This window comes from Capsicum annuum, chromosome 2 (assembly GCF_002878395.1).
Source record: "Capsicum annuum cultivar UCD-10X-F1 chromosome 2, UCD10Xv1.1, whole genome shotgun sequence".
NCBI classification, from domain to species: domain Eukaryota; kingdom Viridiplantae; phylum Streptophyta; class Magnoliopsida; order Solanales; family Solanaceae; genus Capsicum; species Capsicum annuum.
The window spans coordinates 147,349,028-147,371,736 of NC_061112.1; the positions used below are offsets into that span (position 1 = coordinate 147,349,028).

At 33.3% G+C, this 22,709-nt stretch overlaps 2 protein-coding genes across 2 annotated transcripts; both read right to left on the bottom strand.

Annotated features, from left to right (window-relative positions):
- Positions 1-7,776: 7,776 nt before the first annotated feature.
- LOC107861412 lies at positions 7,777-8,172 on the bottom strand. The gene has a single exon (XM_047407864.1). The coding sequence runs from the start codon at positions 8,170-8,172 to the stop codon at positions 7,777-7,779; it is 396 nt and encodes a 131-aa protein (XP_047263820.1).
- A 4,643-nt stretch (positions 8,173-12,815) lies between these two features.
- Positions 12,816-15,259, bottom strand: LOC107860377 (E3 ubiquitin-protein ligase RNF185). Its single transcript, XM_016705717.2, has 2 exons — positions 15,116-15,259; positions 12,816-13,641 (listed from the first exon to the last, which is right to left on the bottom strand). Exon 2 carries the CDS (start codon positions 13,589-13,591, stop codon positions 12,929-12,931), a length of 663 nt encoding a protein of 220 aa, XP_016561203.2. The 5' UTR covers positions 13,592-13,641; positions 15,116-15,259; the 3' UTR covers positions 12,816-12,928.
- Between the last annotated feature and the right edge of the window lie 7,450 nt (positions 15,260-22,709).

Genomic DNA, 22,709 nt, shown 5'->3' on the forward strand with positions numbered 1-22,709 from the left:
TGTGGAATTCGACAATGTAACACATATGTGATGCTTTATTTTATAATATGAAGCGGATGTTTAAGTCATTTTGATATTTGTCATTAAGTTTAATTATTGCGTAGTTTGTGAATAGAATGATGGACTTCTTATTTGGGTGAAATTTGTCACTGCAAGGCATATATCATGTCAGCTGATACTGTTTTTATTTTGTGAGTATTCTTATTAATATCATGTTAGTTGTTGTTGTTACATAACATTGAATCATTGCATCAAATTGATTTGTTTTATGAATAATTTTTATCGATTAAATTGATACTTGAAAATCGATAAATAATAAGTATCATATTGATTTGATATTGACTTAATATATGTAAAAATTAAAAAAATCGATAAATAGTTTGCATTGGACTTGCACAACTCCTATATAGACAGGTCTCATTTAATTGGAACCTACTCGTTTCTTTAGCTATTGCACATTAGTCAACAAAATAATAAAAGCATAAGTCAAATATCTAACAAAATTTCTAATAACATTTAATGCAGATGGACCTACTTGTGATCCCATTTCCCTTCCAAAAATGAACCATCCCCCTATTTCTAGTTTTATATTTTGTCTCCTATTTACTTTTTCTCTATGGGTGTGTTTGGTATGATGAAAAATATTTTCAGAAAATATTTTCCGGTTTTTTCTTGTTTGGTTGCAATAAAAGTTTAGGAAAATATTTTCCAAGAGAATTTATTTTTCACCATTTGATGGAAAATGACTTCCCTCATGGGCCAAGGGAAGTCATTTTCCAGAAAATGACAAATGTAACTTATGACCTCACCCTCACCCCTCTTCCCACCCCAACAACACTTATATTCACATGAATAAAAAAATTTACATTTCTCAAAAATTTACATTACTCGAAAATGTTTTTCACTGTGCTTTACTTCAATTTTTTACTATTTGAAATAAAAAATAATGAAGCCCGAATTTTTTCGATTTTCAATTCGTTGAATATATTGTTATTTTCAGATGCATAAAGGAAGACTTACTCATGTTACTTTTGTTAATTGTATATTTCATTTTGTTATCGATGTAACTTGTTTCACAAGGTTGAATAAGTTTGTCGTTCTGTTATATTTTTATTAATTGTAGTATCTTGAGATTGTCCTAACAAAATATTGAAAAGTGTCTCCTATATTTGTTAATTAATAGTTGCTTAAATTTAGTGATTGTAATATTTTAGTATTCGATATTGATATTATTTGTTATACTTAAATTAGTTCTTACAAATTGTTGAGTTGCTAGAGGTACTGATATACTAGTTAACAGATAGTAGTATTTTCTAAAAAATATTTTTCACTCATCAATCGAACACTAGAAAATATTTTTCTAAAAAATATTCTCTACTCACCAACCAAACACCATAAAATATTTTTCGAAAAATATTTTTCATTCACCAACTAAACATGAGAAAATAAGTAGAAAACCAACTTATTTTCCAGGAAAACATTTTCCAGGGAAAATATTTTCCATCATACCAAACACACCCTAAGTATAGTATTTGAAAACCAACTTTACTCTATATGATCCTAAATCACGATGTTTGCCCCTTGCTTTATCACTTTTTGATTTCTCTCTTCTATTTTTTCGTTTATATTAGATTTTGGCATATGCTCGATCCTGAGTCTTGCAGCATTAGTTACTGAAAAAGTCTCCAAATAGAAGCGTAAAAGTTCTAGAGTTAATTGATAGGTAAATTAGTGAGCTTTGTAATGAACAATCGAAGCCTTACCACGAAAAGATGTAATGTAGTAGATACACAGAGTAACTTCTCCCTAGCATTTTTCTCAAATGGGCCCTACGCGAAACAAATCCTTCTTTAATAAGATTTCAGTATTATGAATATCGAACGACGGATGAAAAAAATGATAGACCTCAATCATTAATTTTAACATGGGGATAGAAACTTAATTAATTAAGAATGAATGACTTAATACAACTTAGATCTGTGTTAACCAAGGCAATCACAGAGTATTGTTAGTACTTAGAAATTGCGTCATTAATTGGACGGTACTATAGATGATGAAAAAAATGATTGAATAGCATATGCTCAATCACATGCTCATGTTTTAGACTTTTAGATCTTCCAACAGAATGGACGTCCACATTTGTATCCATTTGTGTAGCTAGTTATCAATCAAACGTTATTATCAGTATTCCTTCCTTTAATTAATTGGAGACATTTGTATGCCACGAGGGTCTCATTACTTCTCATAAGTCACCCTTCTAAAATTTTGCATTACAAGAACGAAATCTAATTTATCCAAAAAATTCTTTTTCTTTGATGAGTTTGACATAACAATGAAATACTTGATACTATTAAGAAAAATGACTTTTATTTTGTTCATAGTTTTTGTAAAAATGACTTTTATGTTGTTCATAGTTTTTGTAAAAAGAAGTGGCATATAGTAAATCTTTTTTTTGCGTGCATAGAGTGGGTTATAAGTTTTGTTTATTTTTCTCTATCCTTTGTCTTGCACAAGTTGTTAGGATTGTCACAACTTAGCCTATAGCATAGTGATAGCTGTGCAGAAAATAGCTGCACTTTCTTTTTGTCATGATTGTATATATTGGAGTGTACAGTGATCAATAAAAACACACACAGAAATTTTTCATGTTCTTCTTCATTTTTCAACATGGTATCAGAGCAGTAGAAATTTGATCCTAAATACTTTCTGCTATCTTCATTCTTTTCTTTCATTTTTTTCCATGATAGAAACTCCTTCAGCTCATAGCACCACTGATGTCGCTGCAACTTCAACAGAGAGTGAAGTCTTAGACAGCTGTAATGACCCTTCAGGTCATTAGCCGTATTCTTGATTATTTTGCAGATAGAGCTCCTCCATAGCCATCCCAAGTCATTAGTGACTTGCTAGAATTGATAGTTCGGTTACTTGACGGTTCGTTTGGTTTTTAGAACCACTTTTATAATTGGAAGTCTTCGTCGATTCCAAACGGTCGCCGAACGAAATTTCAGTAAAATAATTTTGCGTGCAAATCTCGACTGTGTCAACATCTATGTAAGATCAATTTTAGGATAGATAGATCCTTGATTCGGATCCCATAGCACCCGAGCTCATTTCAACCAATTAGTCGAAAAGTCAAATATCGAAATATAGGGGTGTGGGATCCACAAGTAGTCTAAATGATATCATATGAAAAATTTGAATTCACCAATGCATCCGGAATGTCGAATTTAGTGGGGTTAAATAGTTCATTTGTAAAAAACGGAGTTCGAATGAGTTCGGAAGGTCAAAAATAAATTTTGACCTTGCGGGCCCATCTAAAACCGTATAAAAAGGGGCTTTTGACAGATTTTGAGCATTCTTCACCTCTATTAAAACCCTAGCAGCCCTAAAAGAGTGGTGACTCAAAAATTGGTCTTGTGGGTTGATTGAAAACTTAAATAACTTGTGTAAAAAGGGGCTTTTGACAGATATTGAGCATTCTTCACCTCTATTTAATCTCTTGTTTGATGTTAAAATGCTTCCTAAACCTATATATGTCAATCTTCCTAATTCTACAAGAGCTCTCATATTTAAATGCGGATCTGTTTCTTTATTACCAGGATACACACTTCATCATGTACTCTTTGTCCCTTGTTTCCAGTACAATCTGTTATCAGTCTACAAATTATGTTTACAGTTCAAATCAATTCTCACTTTCTCTATTTTTGGTGCTATTCTACAGGTCCTTCAATGAAGAGGCCACTGGTTCTTGGTAAAGTCAGTCGAGGGCTATATCTTCTGCATTCAGCTAGTACCAGTCAACTCAAGCCTAGAGCTAGTTTTCCTTTTTCCAGCAATGTTATCCATTTTTCTTGTTATCAAAGTGCTAAAGCAAAAGTTTCCAATAGTTCTTTGTTTCTAGGAGCAGTTTCGATTGATGTAAACACTTGGCATTGTAGACTTGGTCACATGCCCTTTTCTAATATGAAGTCTATTTGTTCTGTTCCTGTTAATTCTACTTCCATTCCTTGTGATATTTGTGCAAAGGCGAGACAAACTAAATTACCTTATGCATCCAGTATCACAAAGTCTAAACATATATTTGATCTCGTGCATGTTGACACATGGGGTCCTTACAAAACTCCAACACATGATGGATTTAGATATTTTCTCACCATTGTAGACGATCATAGTCGAGCTACATGGACCTTTCTTTTAAGAACCAAATCTAATGCTTTTACCATCTTGAAACAATTTTTGGCTATGACTCAAACACAATTTCACTCTAAAGTCAAAATTCTTAGAAGTGATAATGCTCTAGAATTAGGTTGTAGTAAGGCAGCCTCTAATTTTTTACTTTCTGAAGGAATAATACATCAAACATCATGTATTTCCTCTCCGCAAAAAAATGGAATAGTGGAAAGGAAGCATCGGCATTTGTTAGAAGTTTGTAGAGCTCTTCTCTTTCAATCGAAACTTCGTACACATTTTGGGGGAGAATGCCTTTTGACTGCAACTTTTTTTTATCAACAGATACCCTTCAAAACTTCTAAATATGAAAACTCCTTGTGAGATGTTATTTGGACAGACACCTAACTATTTTATTTTAAGGTGTTTTGGTTGCCTCTGTTACGCCTCCACTTTACCTGTGCATAGGTCAAAATTGGACCCTAGATCAATCAAGTGTGTGTTCTTGGGTTATCCTTTTGGGAAGAAAGTATACAAGGTTTTAGATTTGTCTTCGAACAAAATTTTTGTGTCAAGGGATGTAGTCTTCCATGAAACATCTATCCTTTTTCAAATGTTTCTTCTACCCTCTCTACTTTTCCTTTCACTCAATCTATTCCGGACTTTACAGAACCTTTTTCTTCTCTTACACCTCCCTCTACTCCTAATGATCTCCTATCAAATAACTCAGATTCCTCTACTATATGACCTACCATTCTAGCTCATTTTTCTCCCTTCTCTGAGTCACATCAGGAGATAGTACTGCCAGTTTCTCAATCACAATCTATAGCCACTAGAAAATCTTTAAGATTTCATCCTCCTTCTAAATATCTAAATGACTATGTTTGTAATTCGATCATTCCCACTGACCTCACGCAGCATGTTTTGCTGCTACTCTTTCTCTTTATTCTCTTTCTTTTTCTAATTTTTCCTGCACTAATCAGTCTCTTCTAAATTCAATTTCTTTAATCACTGAGCCCACTTTCTTCTCCCAAGCATGTTTACATCTTGGATGGCAGATTGCCATGGCCAAAGAATTTGAGGCACTTGAAGCTAATAATATGTGGGATGTAGTTCAATTGCCTACAGGTTAGAAGGCATTGCCCTACAAATGGGTCTATAAAATCAAGTATAAACAAGATGGGACAGTTAAAAGATTCAAGGCACGACTAGCTGTAAGGGGGATATTCAAAGAGAGGATATAGACTTTATCGAGACCTATTCCCCTGTTGTTAAAATGATAACTATTCGATGTCTTTTGGTTGTTGTAGTGAAGAAAAATTAGCATATTTCACAATTGGATGTCAATAATACCTTCCTACATGGTGATTTGCAAGAAGAAGTCTATATGAGGTTTCCTAATGGAATGTAGGCACCTAGTCCATCACATGTATGGAAGCTTAAGAAGTCCCTATATGGTTTGCGTCGATCTTCAAGGCAATCCTATGCTCGACTAACTACTGCTTTGAATTTCAAAGGATATTCACATTCTCTCAATGACTATTCACTCTGCTTCAAGAAAGTTCAAGGACGAGTATCTATACTAGCAGTTTATGTAGATAATATTCTGCTGATAGGGGATGATCCATCAGAACTTGAATTCCTTAAGTCATTTCTCAATTCTGAGTTCAAAATAAAGGATTTAGGTACTGCTCACTATTTCTTAGGTATGGAAATCATCAGAGAGCCTCAGGGTATCATTTTGGGACAGAGAAAATTTACCTTGGTTTTATTGAATGAGTTTGATTGCATTGACTCCAAGCCGGTTTCTTCCCCGTTGGATCCAACCACAAGCCTTGGAATTGATGAAGGGGTTCTTTTACCCAATCCGATTGTGTATCGAGTGCTTCTGTGAAACTTGAATTTTCTCACACATACACGCCCAGACCTCTCATTTGCGGTACAACATCTTAGTCAATCTATGCAATCCTCACGACAACCTCATTTTGATGCGGCTTTAAGATGTCTCCGTTATCTGCTCTTAGATCCTGGTTTAGGTATTTTTTTTGCTTCTGGTTTATCTTTTGATTTAATTTCTTTTTGTGACTCTGTCTGGGGGCGATTCCCAGACACTAAACGATCAATCAGTGGTTATTATATCACTCTTGGAGGTTCACCCATTTCCTAGAAATCTAAGAAACAGTCTTTGGTATCCCTTTCTTCTGCTGAAGCTGAGTACCGCTCCATGCAAAGGGTTGTGGCAGAAATCACGTGGCTGGTTCGATTGCTTGTTTATCTTGGTATTTCTTCAACCCTGCCTATTTCTCTTTACTCGAATAGCCAGGCGGCTATACATATCGCTAAAAATCCAGTCTTCCACGAACGCACCAAACACGTGGAAATGGATTGACATTTCGTGCGGCAACAATACTTTGCCGGGTTTATTTTCTTGAATTTCATACCCTCAATAGCTCAATTGGATGATGTGTTTACAAAGTCCCTTTCTGGACAAGTTCATCGATCCCTTGTTGACAAGTTGGAGGTTGTTTCACCACCCTCCAACTTGCGGGGGATGAGGGGGTGTTAGAATCTCAAATCCAGAATCAACATCGAGTTTGAAAAGAAAGAAACAAATGATTAGTTGATAAAGAAGAATGGTTCTTTGGGCTCTAAAAGAGTTATTTTCAAATAACAATTATTAGGCCAATTTAAGACAAATGTCAATAAGTGTACATAGAGAGGAATATTCTCTATCCTTTGTCTTGCATAAGTTGTTAGGATTGTTAGGACTTAGACTATAGCATAGTGACAGGTGTACAGAAAATAGCTGCACTTTCTTTCTCATGATTGTATATATTGGAGTGTACAATGATCAATAGAAACACACAGAAATTTTTCATGTTCTTCTTCATTTTTCAACACCTAGACGTAAGTGCCATAAGTATGTTTCACTCAATTCCGAGATACGTTTTATTTTATGTGATTGATCAACATTATTCAGTTTCATTTTTTGTAGCATATCATGGGAAATATAAAATACAAAAAAATCATGTATTCTAGGAGCAGAAATAATAAAATGCTTATTAAACTTAATAATTGCATAATTATTAGCAAAATAAATATTGTAACCAGCATCCATTATTCTTGAAACTGAAAGCAAATTCCTTATTATTGAAGGTATATAAAGAACATTATTCAGTCTTAAAACTCTAGAACTACTTAAACGAAATAGAAATATTTCTTATAGCTAAGGATGATGCTTGTTCTCCATTTGCTTGAAACATGTTCATTTCATTTCATTTAGGCGTCGTATTTCCTGAAACCCCTGCAAGGATGTGTAGATATGATTAGTGGCTCCTGAATCTATATCCCAAAATTGGGTATAAACAGTCGTTAAAAATGTTTCGACGACATATGAAAAAGATGTACCTTATTTTTTCATCTTTTCTATATAGCCGGGACACTTTTTCTTATAATGACTAGGTTGCTTGCAATGATAGCATTTGCCCTTAGTCTTATCCACACCACCACTAGCACCTGAAACCTTACGCAGCTTTTTTCTTTCTTTTCACTTTATGGCTTAGAAGTCGAAGCTGAAAGCTTGTCAACCATGAATGTCGCAGGAGGAGCTTATTGCTTAATGATAGATTCTACCGCTTGCAACTCATTCAACAGTTTTGCAAGAGATAAGTCCATCTTATTCCTATTATAGTTCAAGCGAAACTGTTGAAAACTGTTCGGCAAAGTCTGCAGGACCATCTCAACTTGAGATTCCTTATCAATAACCGCACCAAGAATTTCCAACTCGTTCAACAAACTCATCATTTTAAGAACATGTTCCCTTACCGAAGTTCCTTCAATAATTTTTGTGGTCAAAAGAGCTTTCATGGCCGTCTGCTTTGCTGCACCATTTTGCTCACCAAACATCTCTTTGAGAGATTTAAGCATATCATAAGCAGTAGTCATGGACTGATGTTGATGCTGCAACACATTTGCTATAGAGACATGTATGTAGCATTTTGCCATTTTATCAGCCTTGACCCACTTATCGTAGGTTTTAATCTCATCATCAGTTTGTTCATATGACTTAATCAGACATTATTGAACCAACACAAATTTAAAGCCCTCAACAGTAAGAACAATATTCAGATTACGTTTTCAGTCCACATAGTTAGGGCCTTCTAACTTATTTTGATTCGGGATAGAAGTTAAGGGATTGAATGAAGACATGATTAATCTATTATATAATCAAATTAAAATAGATCATTAGACAAGCTGCAGAAGAATAAAATTCTTCAAAAACACATTATACATATAACCATGCACACAAACAGTTAGAATCGTTAGGGAAACTTAACCATTTAAGTAAATATACATGGAATGTCAGATATTTTATCTCTTAAATGAAACAGAACCAACTTAGTTGGAGAGTCAATTGTTGATTTAAGTTAGATAAATATCACATTTCATAAGTCTCTGTACCATTGAACCGACATGTAACTTAGTTGAAAAGTTAATACAAGTCATAAAAAATAAGAGACTATAAAACAGTATTACAATATACAAGTTTATCCGATGGGAAAGATGACCGATGTCAACATGTAAACTCATATTATGTATTGTTATTAACCACTGAAAATCTTAAGGAATGATCCCTATCACTACTGGTTTGCAAAAAAAAAAATCAGAATTTTTAATTTTTCTGAAACATAAAAAGCCCCAAAACTTATCAAAACAACCCCGAATGGCCCCAAAATGGCCTAGATCACAGCTTTCTGTGAGTATTGTTCAGTGGGTCATTTCCAATAAACGTACCAAAATTCAAGTCATTCGGAATTTTTCAAAAACTAAAAAAACTCCAAAATCGATCAAATCGATAATTATTGACCTAACTGTTGTGACGGACAGCATGGCTGCCTGCACTGCTTTGCCTTACTTCTACTATTCATACAGTGAGTAATGACTATAGTTGGTCGTAGTCGAGACTCATCATCGTTTTGTTCTTAAGCTACAAAACTAATTTTCACAAAACTATGCAAAATTCGTTTTATGCTTTCTTGATGAGAAACTTAACTTTTGTTAGAATCAATATTATCATCAAAAACATGAACAACAACCAGCAACAACATGATACCAAAAATATAAAAATCATCCAGCAACAACATGATTTATACAATTTTTATCCGAAATATGTACAACAAATCATGTAATTTCTTTTACATTACCTAGCATATGTAAGAAGAGCTCTGATACCAATTGTTAGAACATGCACAATAGAAGAAATAGTTCTACAGGATCAATAACTTACATATAATCTAGAGAACTTACCTCTTGAGACTTTCACAAATATCGTTCAATGTCTTGGCCTCCAGTTTTGCAGTTTTCTACTACTGCCTAATTTAACCTTTGCTTATCAAACTTGTGTGGGCAAGTATTCTTTTGGATTCAAATAGAATATGTCCAGAAAAAACTTATCTTTCTTCTAAGCCAAACCCCCTATATATTCTTATTAGGGGAAAGCCAATAAGAAAAACAAGACAACAAAATTTTTGACTTTCTAATTGTTTGCCCTTACATTACATAAAGAGGGAGCCAAGAGCCAAAGTTTTTGGCTTTCCACTTGTTTACTCTTTCTTTACATAAAGAGGGAATCAAGAGCCAAAGTTTTTGGCTTTCTACTTGTTTACTCTTTCTTTACATAAAGAGGGAGCCAAGAACCAAAGTTTTTGACTTTCCACTTGTTTACTCTTTCTTTACATAAACCGTCCTTTTTAAGCCTGTTTCTGCAGAACTCTTGGGACTAAGATTCTGTACCTAGTACAGTCAATCAGAGGCATGAATTATGACCCGACTTTCACCTCTTAAACTAGTTCAAACGACATTCATCTTAGCAAGACTATTCTTATATTTAGTCTGAAGACTCCCTTCTGTCGTTCGACATAACTAGGGAGCCAAGAGCCAAAGTTTTTGTTCCTCATAGAAGACCAGTAAGTAATATTACTTCTTCCAGTAAGTCCTTTCTTTTTTCCAAAATTGATTAGTTAATTAGGTATAGCAGGGACCGCAGATTTATTAAATAAGGCTTCCAATTATGATATTGATTTGCAAATGAATGAATTATCATATCACAATAAATTACAAATTATTCCACTAAAATTTTGTAATTGCACTCCTCGATTTAATTTCGAGATCTACCATTTCAACTTATTTAACTCCCCATGTTAGAATTACCGACACCAATCAATTAAATTAAATTCTCTGAAAATTTTAACTCATTGATTAATTTAATCCTTTATTTATAATGCTTAACTTATTTCACATGACGAATACAAAATCCATCTGTAGGATTTCCACGTGAAAACTTATAAGCAACCATAAAGAGGTGTCTTCTATCTCAAGTTCGAGACATGGCTCTATCAACTAATTAATATTTCACTAAGTGATTTGTCATCATCCAACCTATTAGGAATATGTTGACTCACAAAAGAGTCTCACCTTTTAATAGATTAAAACGATAAAACAAACCACATAGATCATAATAATTATATCAAGATTAAGATAAGTACATGAAATGGTCTAGAGAAATCGTTTATTAATATTCAGAACATAAACAAATATCTCTAATTGGTCTGTTCAATATATACGAAATGTACTTGCACAAGAAGTCGGAATATTACCATTCTTATAATTAAGATCAAATTATATTTAATCTTGTACTACAATCATCAAGATGTTTGTCCTTCCTCATCTTTATTGTAAATATTAATTTATTGCTTATAAGAACAGACAATTTTAATCTTTGGTGCATGAGTTAGAATACTCCATACACAAAATTGTCTACTATATAAGTAAAGAACACACATGTTAACACAATTATTTATTCAAATAAAGATTTTATTAATATAATAAATAATCTTTACATGGGATGAAAATATAATAATATAACACAAACTACATGGTTAATATGATATCCAACACTTTTAATTTAAAGTATTTATTTTATTTATTTATTTGGTTCAGACAACTAGATTGGCAACGTCACGTTTAATGATCAAGGAACCAAGTAACTTATACAGCTCTACTCAAAAGCGTCTGATTTAGAAGTAACCTCAACTGCAGTTTCTGATGTCCTAACAATCTTCGCTATTATAGCTACTATCAAATAGTTAGCAGTTCAATAAAGCGATCCTACTATAAGACGTGATGGACAAATTGAGTTGTTGTAACTATATCTTTCAACATCGAAAATAGTCTTCATCCCGAGACCGATCATAGTAGACATCGAAGAGGTCTTCACAGGGAAGACTGAAATAAAAGAGAGGGCTACAAGCACGGTGAATCTATTAAGGCCCGTGAGGGTGGCACGCCACCCGCAAATTTCAACGGAAACTCTCTATATATAGGTATATATACACTGATATATTCAAATAATAAACCTGCCACACACAATAGTAAAGTGATATCTAGTTCAAGTGGTAAAGTGCGTTTTTAGTGGCCCAAAGGTCGCGGGTTCGACCTTTGTTGGCAGCAAACATTTTTTTAACTAAAAATTGCAAAAATCCTAACACATATACAACTATATTAATAGGGAGAGAGAGTGAAGTAATTAAAAAAGTGGGAGAGAGTACATATATGCCAATTATGTTATGTATATTAATAGAGAGAGAAGTGAAGTAATTAAAAAAGTGGTGAGAGTGTAATTACTTCCAAACGGATTGGTATTCATGTAATTTATACTTTTTTTTAAAGCAATAAATAGATATATATATATACACTGATATATTCAAATAATAAACTTATCACCAACTATACCAAAGTGATATCTATTGCAAGTGGTAAATTCAAATAATAAACTTGTCACCAACTATACCAAAGTGACATCTATTGCAAGTGGTAAGACGCTTTTTTAGTGGCCCTAAGGTCGCATAGCAGGCGTAACTTATGTTTTGCATACATATTATGCTAATTACAGTTCACTTAATTATATACTTAATTATTTTTTTTTGATTATGTAATCTCTCTCATTCAAATAAAAAAAATCTATCGCTATTCTCTCAATTTCCAAATCGTGATTTCACCTCTATTTATTGACTTCTGGACACTGGTTCACTTAGCACCCGGAGAATTTAAATCCTGAATACGCCCCGGCTACAAGTGAGCAAAGAAGAGGTAATAGACCGAACTCATTAAAGATGAAACTGAACTATCTGCCACCTGATATGTTAGTTCAAATATATCACCTGTCTTGTCATTGGAATGTCATGTCATTACATTTGCCATACATTCATAATTTTTGCACAGACGCCAATCTTAAGACAAGTACAATCAAATTTATCAAAACACAAGTAGCCGCACTGTCTATTCCACTATGTCATTGTTCTAAACCCATTAATTTAGGTAAAGTGAGATTGAAAAATGAACTTTCTGATAAAAATCACCAGTAAACCTTCCCTGTAACTTCAGTTGTCAACTAAAGAAGCTACACCTTGGCCGGGAAGTATGATCTATAGAACATCACAAACAAAAGGGGTTATAACCACGGAACAAAGCACACAACTGATTAGTATTACAAGCCATCAAAGAGCATGTGTTGCTTTGGTACTCTTACCCAAAAGGGGTACGGAAGCAACGAGCTAGAACCAACTTAAAGTATTCAAAAATATACACAGTTCACAGAAATATAAACTGGTTACATTAAATTAACAAAGTGCCAGCATCTACAAATCACATGCACAAAATCTGACAGCCAACATTAGGATCAGGCATAGACTGAATCCATTCATTAGCCCAACAAATAAATGAGCACAAGAAAACCAACAAGTAAGAACATAAACTTGAGATTGCTATCCGCTTGTACTTGGGCTGTGTCATGAGCATTACGAACATGTGCACCGTGATATGCAGGGGTGTATCCAAAAGGGTGGTTTGATGTGGTAGGATACGCTGTCGGACCAGGAAATCCATGAAACTGGAAGCTGAGTAATGAAGGGAGCAATCCACCAAAACCAGCAGACATCGAAAAGTTACCAAATCTTGCAGTTGCTGTTGGAAAAAATCCTCCCATGTGACCAAATCCAAGATTAGGAAAATTATTTGGCTCAGGTTGAGGAGCAGTTTCAGGTCGTCGTCCAGCAGGCCTACTAGGAATTTCAAGGCCGGGGATTGGTTTTGATCTGGGATCAGTAGAAGTCCTTCCCCTGCCATAAAGTGGAACTAATTTCTCCTCTTGAATAAGTGCCTTGCAGACAGGGCATTCATGGCACTGGGAGTGAAGACGTAACCATCTATAAAGGCATGGCCAGCAGTAGAGATGACCACAGAGTGTCACAATGGGATCTTGGGCCAATTCAAAACAGATGTTGCATTCAAAATCACCAGCATCATTGTTCCCATCCCCAGAGGAAGAAGAAGAGCTTGCAAATGCCCTGGTAGATGAGTCCTGCATTTCACTCAGATATATCTGTATCGGAAACTTCCAGTCGCAAAAGCCCAAACCTGACCAATACAAGTATTAAGGGTTAGTCAAAAAGAACAGACGGCAGATGCAAGAGGAATACCAACGCAAGTTCATGCAAGCACACCTCAAATGACGTGTTTGGCATGGCGGAAAACGATTCACCATGAATACCTCAAATCTAAGTTGGTCGGACTCTTCAAAAATGTCCGCGGGTGTGTGTTGATCCTCCAAAGTAGAAAATTTCTGAAGGATCCGACACGGGTGTGGCAACATTTTTGGAGAGTCCGAGCAACTTAGCCTCAAATAATTGAACATGTTTATCCAAGACAATTTTTCCACTATAGCGGCGAAATGATTTCCATCACGTCATAATCATTTTCGTACACAAATATATTTATCCTCAGATTCTTACATAGTATCATTTGTTTCAACTAAAACATTAATTTGTCGTCAACCTTAGATCCAAAATATCATCAAAAAAATATCATCATGTCATTCATTTCCATACACGAATATATTTATCCTAAGATTCTTACATAGTATCCTTTGTTTCAACTAAAACATAAATTTGTCGTCAACCTAAGATCCAAAATATCACCTAAACTATCATCACGTCATATTCATTTTCGTACACGAATATATTTATCCTCAAATTCTTAGATAGTATCCTTTGTTTCAACTAAAACATAAATTCGTCGTCAACCTTAGATCCAAAAAGTCACCAAAAAACTACCTTAGATCCAAAAAGTCACCAAAAAACTATCCTAATAACCTACATTCCACCTCGTACCATTGCCATATTTCACAAGGTTATTTCCAAAAAAAGACTGAAATATCTTTGCTAAACGACAGACCAAAAATTTGCAGATATTTAATGCTTGACCAAACATTCTATTTATGAAGAACTTCTTCCTCATATGGGAGAACTAACTGATTCACATAAGTCAAACATCGTTCTCAAAGTAAAACTATGCGCAGAATATTAGACAAAAAACTTAAATCTGATCACCAACAACTATGTCCCACCTCCCAATACCATACTATTTGAAATCGGCTGTATCAATATCCGATTAATTTCACAAATTCGAGCCTAATTCGTTCCAATAGGGGCAAATTATTTGCCCTTAACACCCTCTATTACATTCACAACAAAAATCTCAATACTCCAGAATTTTAAACAGAACGAAATGAAAACCTCAAATCTGATCAAACCCTATGTCACGACAAGTCCACAACAAATCCAATCAATACCAAACCAATTGAAATCCTCTAAATCAATCTTCTATTAATTTCACAAATTTATTTGCCTTTTAACGCCTCAATTACTTATACAACAACAGGGCTAAAAACTATAATCTCCACAATCCTTATTCTAAGAAATTAAAGGATTTCTATCCATTGAGGAACAAAAGATTTTCAATTTACATAAAATCAGAATAGATCAGAACAAATTACATAACATGGAAATTGAAAAAAACAAAATGTAAAAGCACCAAGGATTTATGAACGTACCGATTCAGCAGAAAAACCAGGCCTTTGATATTAGTATTGAAGAAAAATTGAGTGAATCAAAGGAAGAATGTTAGGGCTTTTCGTCCTTTCCCACAAAGTTTTTACGTATATCCTCTCCAATTTCAGTTATACCCGGAGAGCTGTCATTGCGCTTATATTGGGCCGTTGTATGAAGGGGGATGTTGGATCACAGGCCCATAGGGGGAAAAGGGCCCAAATCTCGATATCTATGGATACGGCTTGTTTATGGGTCGATTTGATTTAGATTTTGATCTACTTAAAATAAGGTAACTTAACATAAATCCGAATTTTTAATGAGTTCTAACACTTTCTCATATTTTTGTTTAATTATATGATATCCCAAAGTCTATATACTTCCTCCGTCCCATTTTACTTGTCCCAATTAACTAGGCACATTGATTAAAAAAATAATTAATGACATGGTTAGTTTATCATAGTACCCCTATTAAATGATGTTTTACATTTTAATTTGAAGAAAAAACAATTAATGTAAATGATAAAACATGGGGCAAATTTTTTAGTCTCTTCTTAATTTGTAAAAAATGACAAGTAAAATGAAAAATCAAATTAAGAAATTTGAGACAAGTAAAATGGGATGAAAAGAGTATTTCATTATATTATTATATTATTATAAAATATTAAAGTACTTGATCTTGGATCTAGGCTTAGCATGGGCCTTATAAAACTATTAGGGGAAAAGACATGGGCTGACCACTTTGAAAAGAAATAACCCACAATTTGAAAAGGGGAAAGGACATGGCATGACCATTTAAAAAAAGAAAAAATATATAAAGTAGCATACTTAAGTATTAAATTACAAAAAATAACAACACTTTTATCAAATTATATTTTTTAGCATATGTATTTGTATTTTTGTAATAACAGTTTGCAAAAATACAAAATACATATCGATCATAAGGACAGTAAAAATTATATGTATTTATATTTTTGTAGCAACTGTTTGCAAAAATACAAATACAACTTGCTATATTATGTAATTATGAAACTGTTGTTATGAAGCTCATAATTAAAGGGATAAGTATGTTATTTCTAAATTTTGTCCTTTAAAAAAAAAGGGCCCATAATTGAAAGGTGAACATGCTATAGCCAATCGGCTAAAGTAATACTCTTTTTTAGCCATTTGGCCCAATTGGGCGCATGCAGTCTCTATACTCAATTGATATACTTTTATACCACATGATACACTTTTATACTATATTGATACACTTTTAAAAAAAGAGAAAGAAAATTCTAGGAAAGCATATGCAGTCCTTATACCCAATTGATACTCTTTTATACCACATTAATATACTTTTATACTACATCGATACACTTGCAGTGTCCATATACTCAACTAATACTCTTTTATACTAGATTGATACATTTTTAGAATGCATATAAAAACTATATAGAGTCGAATAAAATATGTAGAATTCTAAATAATAATTGTAGTTAAAAATTATATAGAATATGTATAAAAATGCTATAATTATTATATAGAATATGTATATGTATAGAAACTGTATCACTATTATATATAAATATATATTTTTAACAATTGTATTATATTAAAAATATACGATATTGTATTTTATTGTATAAATAAGTAAAATTAAACAAAACAAATAGTATGTTACTTTAATAATGTTATATCACTTTAAAAAGATTGTCATGTAAATGGTTTAGAATAAAACTCCTAAATCTACCTAAAAGTTCAGTTAAATTGTCCAACGTCTACTTTGACTTTTGAAAGTGAAATGGATTAAACTTTGCATTATTAAAAAAGAAAAGGAGACAAAAAAAAAATGGACCCATTAAAGATAAAACTATGTTGAAGTGGAGTTGCTAGCGTTATCAAGTAGATTCGGTTGAAATGGTTAGTTAACTCATACTATGTTAGCAAGAATGAGCTGCAGAAGTGTGCTTTGAGATCGCTCGGCCCAGTACACAAAGTGGAAAGGGTCGAATTGTGATGTTTAATGTCCATTTACTGAGTTTTTAAATTTAGGTGCTAGTTTTGTAGAATTATTTTAGTTTTAAGTGTTATTTTTGTCCTTTCCCTATTTGAAAATGTGGGCAATTGGTGCCAGTCGGTCCAATTTATTTTCTATTTTAGCCATTTGGCCTAATTGGACACATGTAGTCTCTATACTCAATTGATACACTTTTATACCACATAGATACACTTTTATACTATACTGATACACTTTTTTAAAAAGAGAAAGGAAATTTTATACAAGCACATGCAATCCATATACCCAATTGATACTCTTTTATACTACATTGATACCCTTTTATAACAAGAGAGAAGAAACCTATGCATACATATGCAGTGTCCACATACTCAATTGATACTCTCTTATACTAGATTGATATACTTTTATACCACATCGATATAGTATATATACCACATAAATGCACCTTTTACAAAGAAAATTTGTGCAAATATATACAATAATTGCAACTAAAGACTGTATAGAATGTATAAAAATTATGTAATTGTCATATAGAATGGGTATATAAACTATAAATTTATTGTACAAAATATATTTTTTTATGATGTATACAAATTATATCATTAATATATAAAAACATAAAAATAAAATAAATAGCATCTTCAACTAGCTAGAAAGGAATAACTCCAAACTTATATTTGATTGTTTAAACAATAAAGAGCATTCTTTTTTATGTACTAAACCAGCAGGAAAAATAAAACTAGAAAAAAAGCTAAAAAAGAAAAGTAAAATGACAACTATAAAAAACGAAAAGAAAAAAAAGAAGAAGCGGAAGAAGCTTACCAAAGTTGGTCGCTATTTGGTCAATAAATGCTGCTATAAATTGGAAATTAAACATTTGGCTATTTTTTGAAATTAGTTTCAGCCGAGTTAAGCGTATGAAATGGTTATTTATCAGGTTTTTAGTTTTAGGAGCTATTTTTAGTATATTATTTTAATTTTAGGTGTCATTTTTGTCCCTACTCCAAACTACTATGTATATAAAACATACAATACAGTGAGAGTTTAAGTTCTGTGCACTGCCAGTATATAAAATATTTTATATTGTCAAGTAAAACTGACCTTGTATTTTAAATTACTCAATTTCTTATATAAGAATTTTAAAAAACGAGTAACCTATAATAGCAGATCAAATTTACTGGTATAGAATATTTTTTAAGAAAATTAAATTCTTACGCTTAAATATAGTGAGACGCGACGAAACGCCGTCGTTCGGTTTTGGCCCAATCGAAGAAAAGAGCTCCAATCTGGTGCATAAGCAGCATACAACACTGGCAATATTGAAGTTTCCTGCACCGTTTGATCAATTTATCAACAGAAACGGGTCCATAGAGCCCAATCTAACGGTACGCAGTTGTCTTTTTTATTAGACGCATCCAAGCAAATCTCTCTCTCCTTAAAAGCAAATTTTGCTAATCATTTTCTCTTTCGGTTTCGCCGACACATTTTAAAGTAAGGAATTCAGTGAACTGAAAATTTCAATATTCTGCTGCAAAATCCTATTCCTTCCATTTCACAATAAATTAATTATTAAATTTTGACACATATGTTAAGAAAAAAATAAAGATATAAATTTATTATGTTTTTCATTTTTATTCTTTTCAAATTTCAAAACCGATACATCACTCCCAATGCACATTTAATGAAGGATAAATTTGAAAAAAAATTTCAATATTAACCTTGAATTATGAACCATTCACTTATTTTGAATAATTAAAATATTCCAACAATTCATTTATTGTAGAACGGAGGGAGTATTAGACAACAGGACATTGGGTGTTACCTAGACTTTACCAGGATTAGTTGTTGTTATAGCCTCTGTGGGCATCGGTGATCATGTCTTATGATTAAAATGACATTGTGAAATGTGAAATATATATCTGGTGCTTCCTTGCAGCTTTGCATTCTCCAAATAATAAGATTAAAGGAAATCATTATAGTTTGATCCCCTTAATTGCCTGAATATGAACTTAGATTACGTCCAAAATTGATAAGAATTCTGAAACAATACTGTTCTTCTCTTCGTAGCTATTCATATTTTGAGGTTGCCAAACTTTAGGTACCACATTTATGTAACAAGTTGCATTTAAATGAAGCTTAATGTATATTTCTCCGTTTAAATTGTGCATGTGCTACCAGAATTTGACTTATAAAAGAGTTCACTGCACTGTATAAGATAGCTCACTTGAGTAGGTATGATGAAGTATATCTTCGTTGTAAATATTTCTCCTTGAGAAACATATTCATTGTTTGATCGTTTTGAACTATGAAAAAATGATTTGTACTAACGATGGGAAATGACTTCCCTCACTTATAGGAGGATGTTATTTTCCTTTACAAATTTTTCAAATCAACGCATTCAATCAGTATTTAAACATTATCTTCAAGTATGTCAACCCCCAATACCTGTCAAAATACTATTCTTAAACCTTATGCTAACCCTATATTGAAAAATTTTATATTCAAAAAAATGATTTCTCAAAGTAAAACCTGTTTTGTCGAAGATATATTTCACCGAAAGCATTTTGTACAATACCAAATGAATATATTTGTTTAGTTTATTTTTAGTACCAATATTAAACCTTATCTTTGAAACATGCCTTCACTTCCCATCGCTATTGCGTTGTAAAGAAATTACTTTGCGTAGGAAGGTGTAGGTGGTTCTTAGCTGATACTTTTTGTTTTATCCTTTCTCCACCAGATGCCTTTGATCCACTTGATCCAAATGGAAACATTACTATAAAATGGGATGTGATCAACTGGACACCTGATGGATATGTGTAACACTAATTTTGTCCATCAATTGATAATTTAGACCTCCCTTAGATGGATCCTTAGATCACCTGCACAAAAGGGCAGACTAATCCGAACTATATAGCAAATATTTTTCTGCAACTCCCAAATTGATATGCGTACACTCTTTCAGTTTTCAGTTTTCTATGTTTGTTTGCATATTAGCTAAATGGATTCAACCCCTCACCCCCTTTTCAACTTAACTCATTTTTTCCTGAATTTGGATGCAACTTCTAAGTATTTTTTTACGGGCTAATACAGTACTTACTTTCATGTTCCTCGGTAGCTAAATCGTGATTACACGTTTATTCATCTGGATAGCTTCGGCCTACATGACAGAAGTTTAGTCATTTAGGCCTGACAGTCCCCTTTTGACTCCCTTCTCTTTATTTTCTTGTTCTGATAAGCATTTCCTAAACTGAAAGCTTCTGATTAACCGTTTACAAGTTAACAGGATGTGGTGACAATATACAACTTTCAATAATATATAACATCCAATCACCAGACTAGACTCTGGGATGGACGTGGGCAATGAAGAAAGTCATATGGCCCAGGGGGTCAGACGACAGAGCAGGGAGATTGTTCAAAATTTAAAGGAAATATTCCACATTGCTGCAAGAAAGATCCAACAGTCGCTGACATGATGCCTGGAACTCCTTACAACCACAACAACATGGACCATATGACTTCCTTGCAGCAAATTGCTGCAAGGAAGGAGTGACCAACTCATGTGGACAATCCGGCCACTGCTGTTAGCTCATTCCAAGTTAGTGTTGGTGTTGCTGGAACGATCAATAAGACTGTGAGAGTACCTAAGAACTTCACATTAAAGGCTCCAGAGCACGGTTATACTTGTGGACCAACTAAAATTGTAAAACCCACTACGTTCATCTCCGCAGATGGGAGAAGAGTTACACAGGTTATGAGTAAGTATTTCACTCGAGTATATTCATTTTCCAATCCTATGATTGGCAACTTGACAGAATGGAAATTTGCGTATTGATCAAGAATTTATTCAAACTATTTAATACAATTCTCTTTGAATTCTTGCTTCTTGAAAGAATGGAAATCGGTAAATCAGTAAACACATTTAAACTATCTAATGTTTTCGACAGAATGAAAATCTACAGTACTCTTCTAAAATCAATCCAAGATACTATTTGCGTACTGATCAAGAAAATCACTTCTAAAATCAATTAAATGGGCTTCTTACCAGTGGATATCAAATCCAACATTTTTGTACCCTCCAATACTTCAACTTGATACGCAATTCCCCAGCCAATCAACAACCATAACAGAACACATTTACTTCTACAATCAATACATTTTTGTACCCCCAATACTTCAACTTGATACGCAATTCCTCAGCCAATCAACAACATAACAGAGCGCAATCACTTCTAAAATCAATCCATTTTTGTACCCTCCAATACTCCAATACTACTTCAACTTGATACGCAATTCCTCAGCCAATCAACAACTATAACAGAACACAATCACTTTTAAAATCAATTAAATGGGCTTCTAAATCTTGGATATCAAATGCAACATTTTTGTACCACTCTAATACCTTTGGAAGCTACTTGGTACTGATTTCCTCACCAATGCATTGATGACTATCTTCGTCGTTGTCTAAGCTGTGGTTTTGCGCAGATCGTACGTTACGCAACACTCTTCTCGGTCTTTTCTGTTTCTCCTGCACCACATTGACTTTGAGTGGTGCCAAAGTGACGTTAAAAGTTTTAGGCATATTTCCCTTGTGATTTATTGTGATTCCACCCTCAAAAATTTTAATAGTAAATTATATGATTTCAACTTTATTCACTAAGAAATAATAACGAAGATTATGAAATACATTTTAAAAAATTATTTTAAAAAAAAAAAGAAGAGAAAAAGCTATCTCATTTTACAAGAAATATTTTTGAACTTTGAACTAAATAACTAAAATTTTATATTAAATAAATAAAATTTTAACAACAACATTCAAGTTAATGTATGACAAATAAATGGCTACTACCTTATTAACTAGGATTACTCTTTTACTTTTATTAATAATTATTTTAATGTGTGAAGTTAAATGTTATATGTCTTTTAAAAATAGTACACCAAAACAACTACTGTGAAAGAAGATAATTCTATTTTATGTTTAGAGTATGTAAGCCCTTTAATTAAAACTTGCTTTGACCCACTAATTTTATTGAGACCGGCCAACCACGAGAGCAATTTTAAGTATGAAGCAATTTGGGAAATTCCTTCCCCAGACAGCAGCTCCCTCTTCCACTTTTTCTGATGGGACAACAGCTCCCTCTTCCAGGAGGGCAGTATGATTGTACCAGGAATGTCAATTACGTAACACAAGCCACTTTTTCTGATGGGACAACAACTTTCTCTTCCACTTCTTCTGATGAGGACAGCTCTTCCACTTCTTCTGATGGGACAACATCTCCCTCTTCCACTTCTTCTGATGGGACAGCAATACGATTGTACCAGCTCCCTCTTCCAAAAGAGTAGTATGATTGTACCAGAAATGTCAATTACGTAACACAAACCACTTTTTCTGATGGGACAATAGCTCTCTCTTCCACTTCTTCTGATAGGGACAACTCTTCCACTTCTTCTGATGGGACAACACCTCCCTCTTCCATTTCTTATGATGGGACAACAGTATGATTGTACCAGGAATGTCAATTACGTAACACAATCAGTACGATTGTACCAGGAATGTCAATTACGTAACACAAGTCACTTTTTCTGATGGGACAACA

Bases quoted from the DNA above. Each gene is read 5' to 3' on its own strand.
- LOC107861412 (XM_047407864.1), bottom strand. From the start codon at position 8,172: ATGGCAAAATGCTACATACATGTCTCTATAGCAAATGTGTTGCAGCAT.
- LOC107860377 (XM_016705717.2), bottom strand. From the start codon at position 13,591: ATGCAGGACTCATCTACCAGGGCATTTGCAAGCTCTTCTTCTTCCTCT.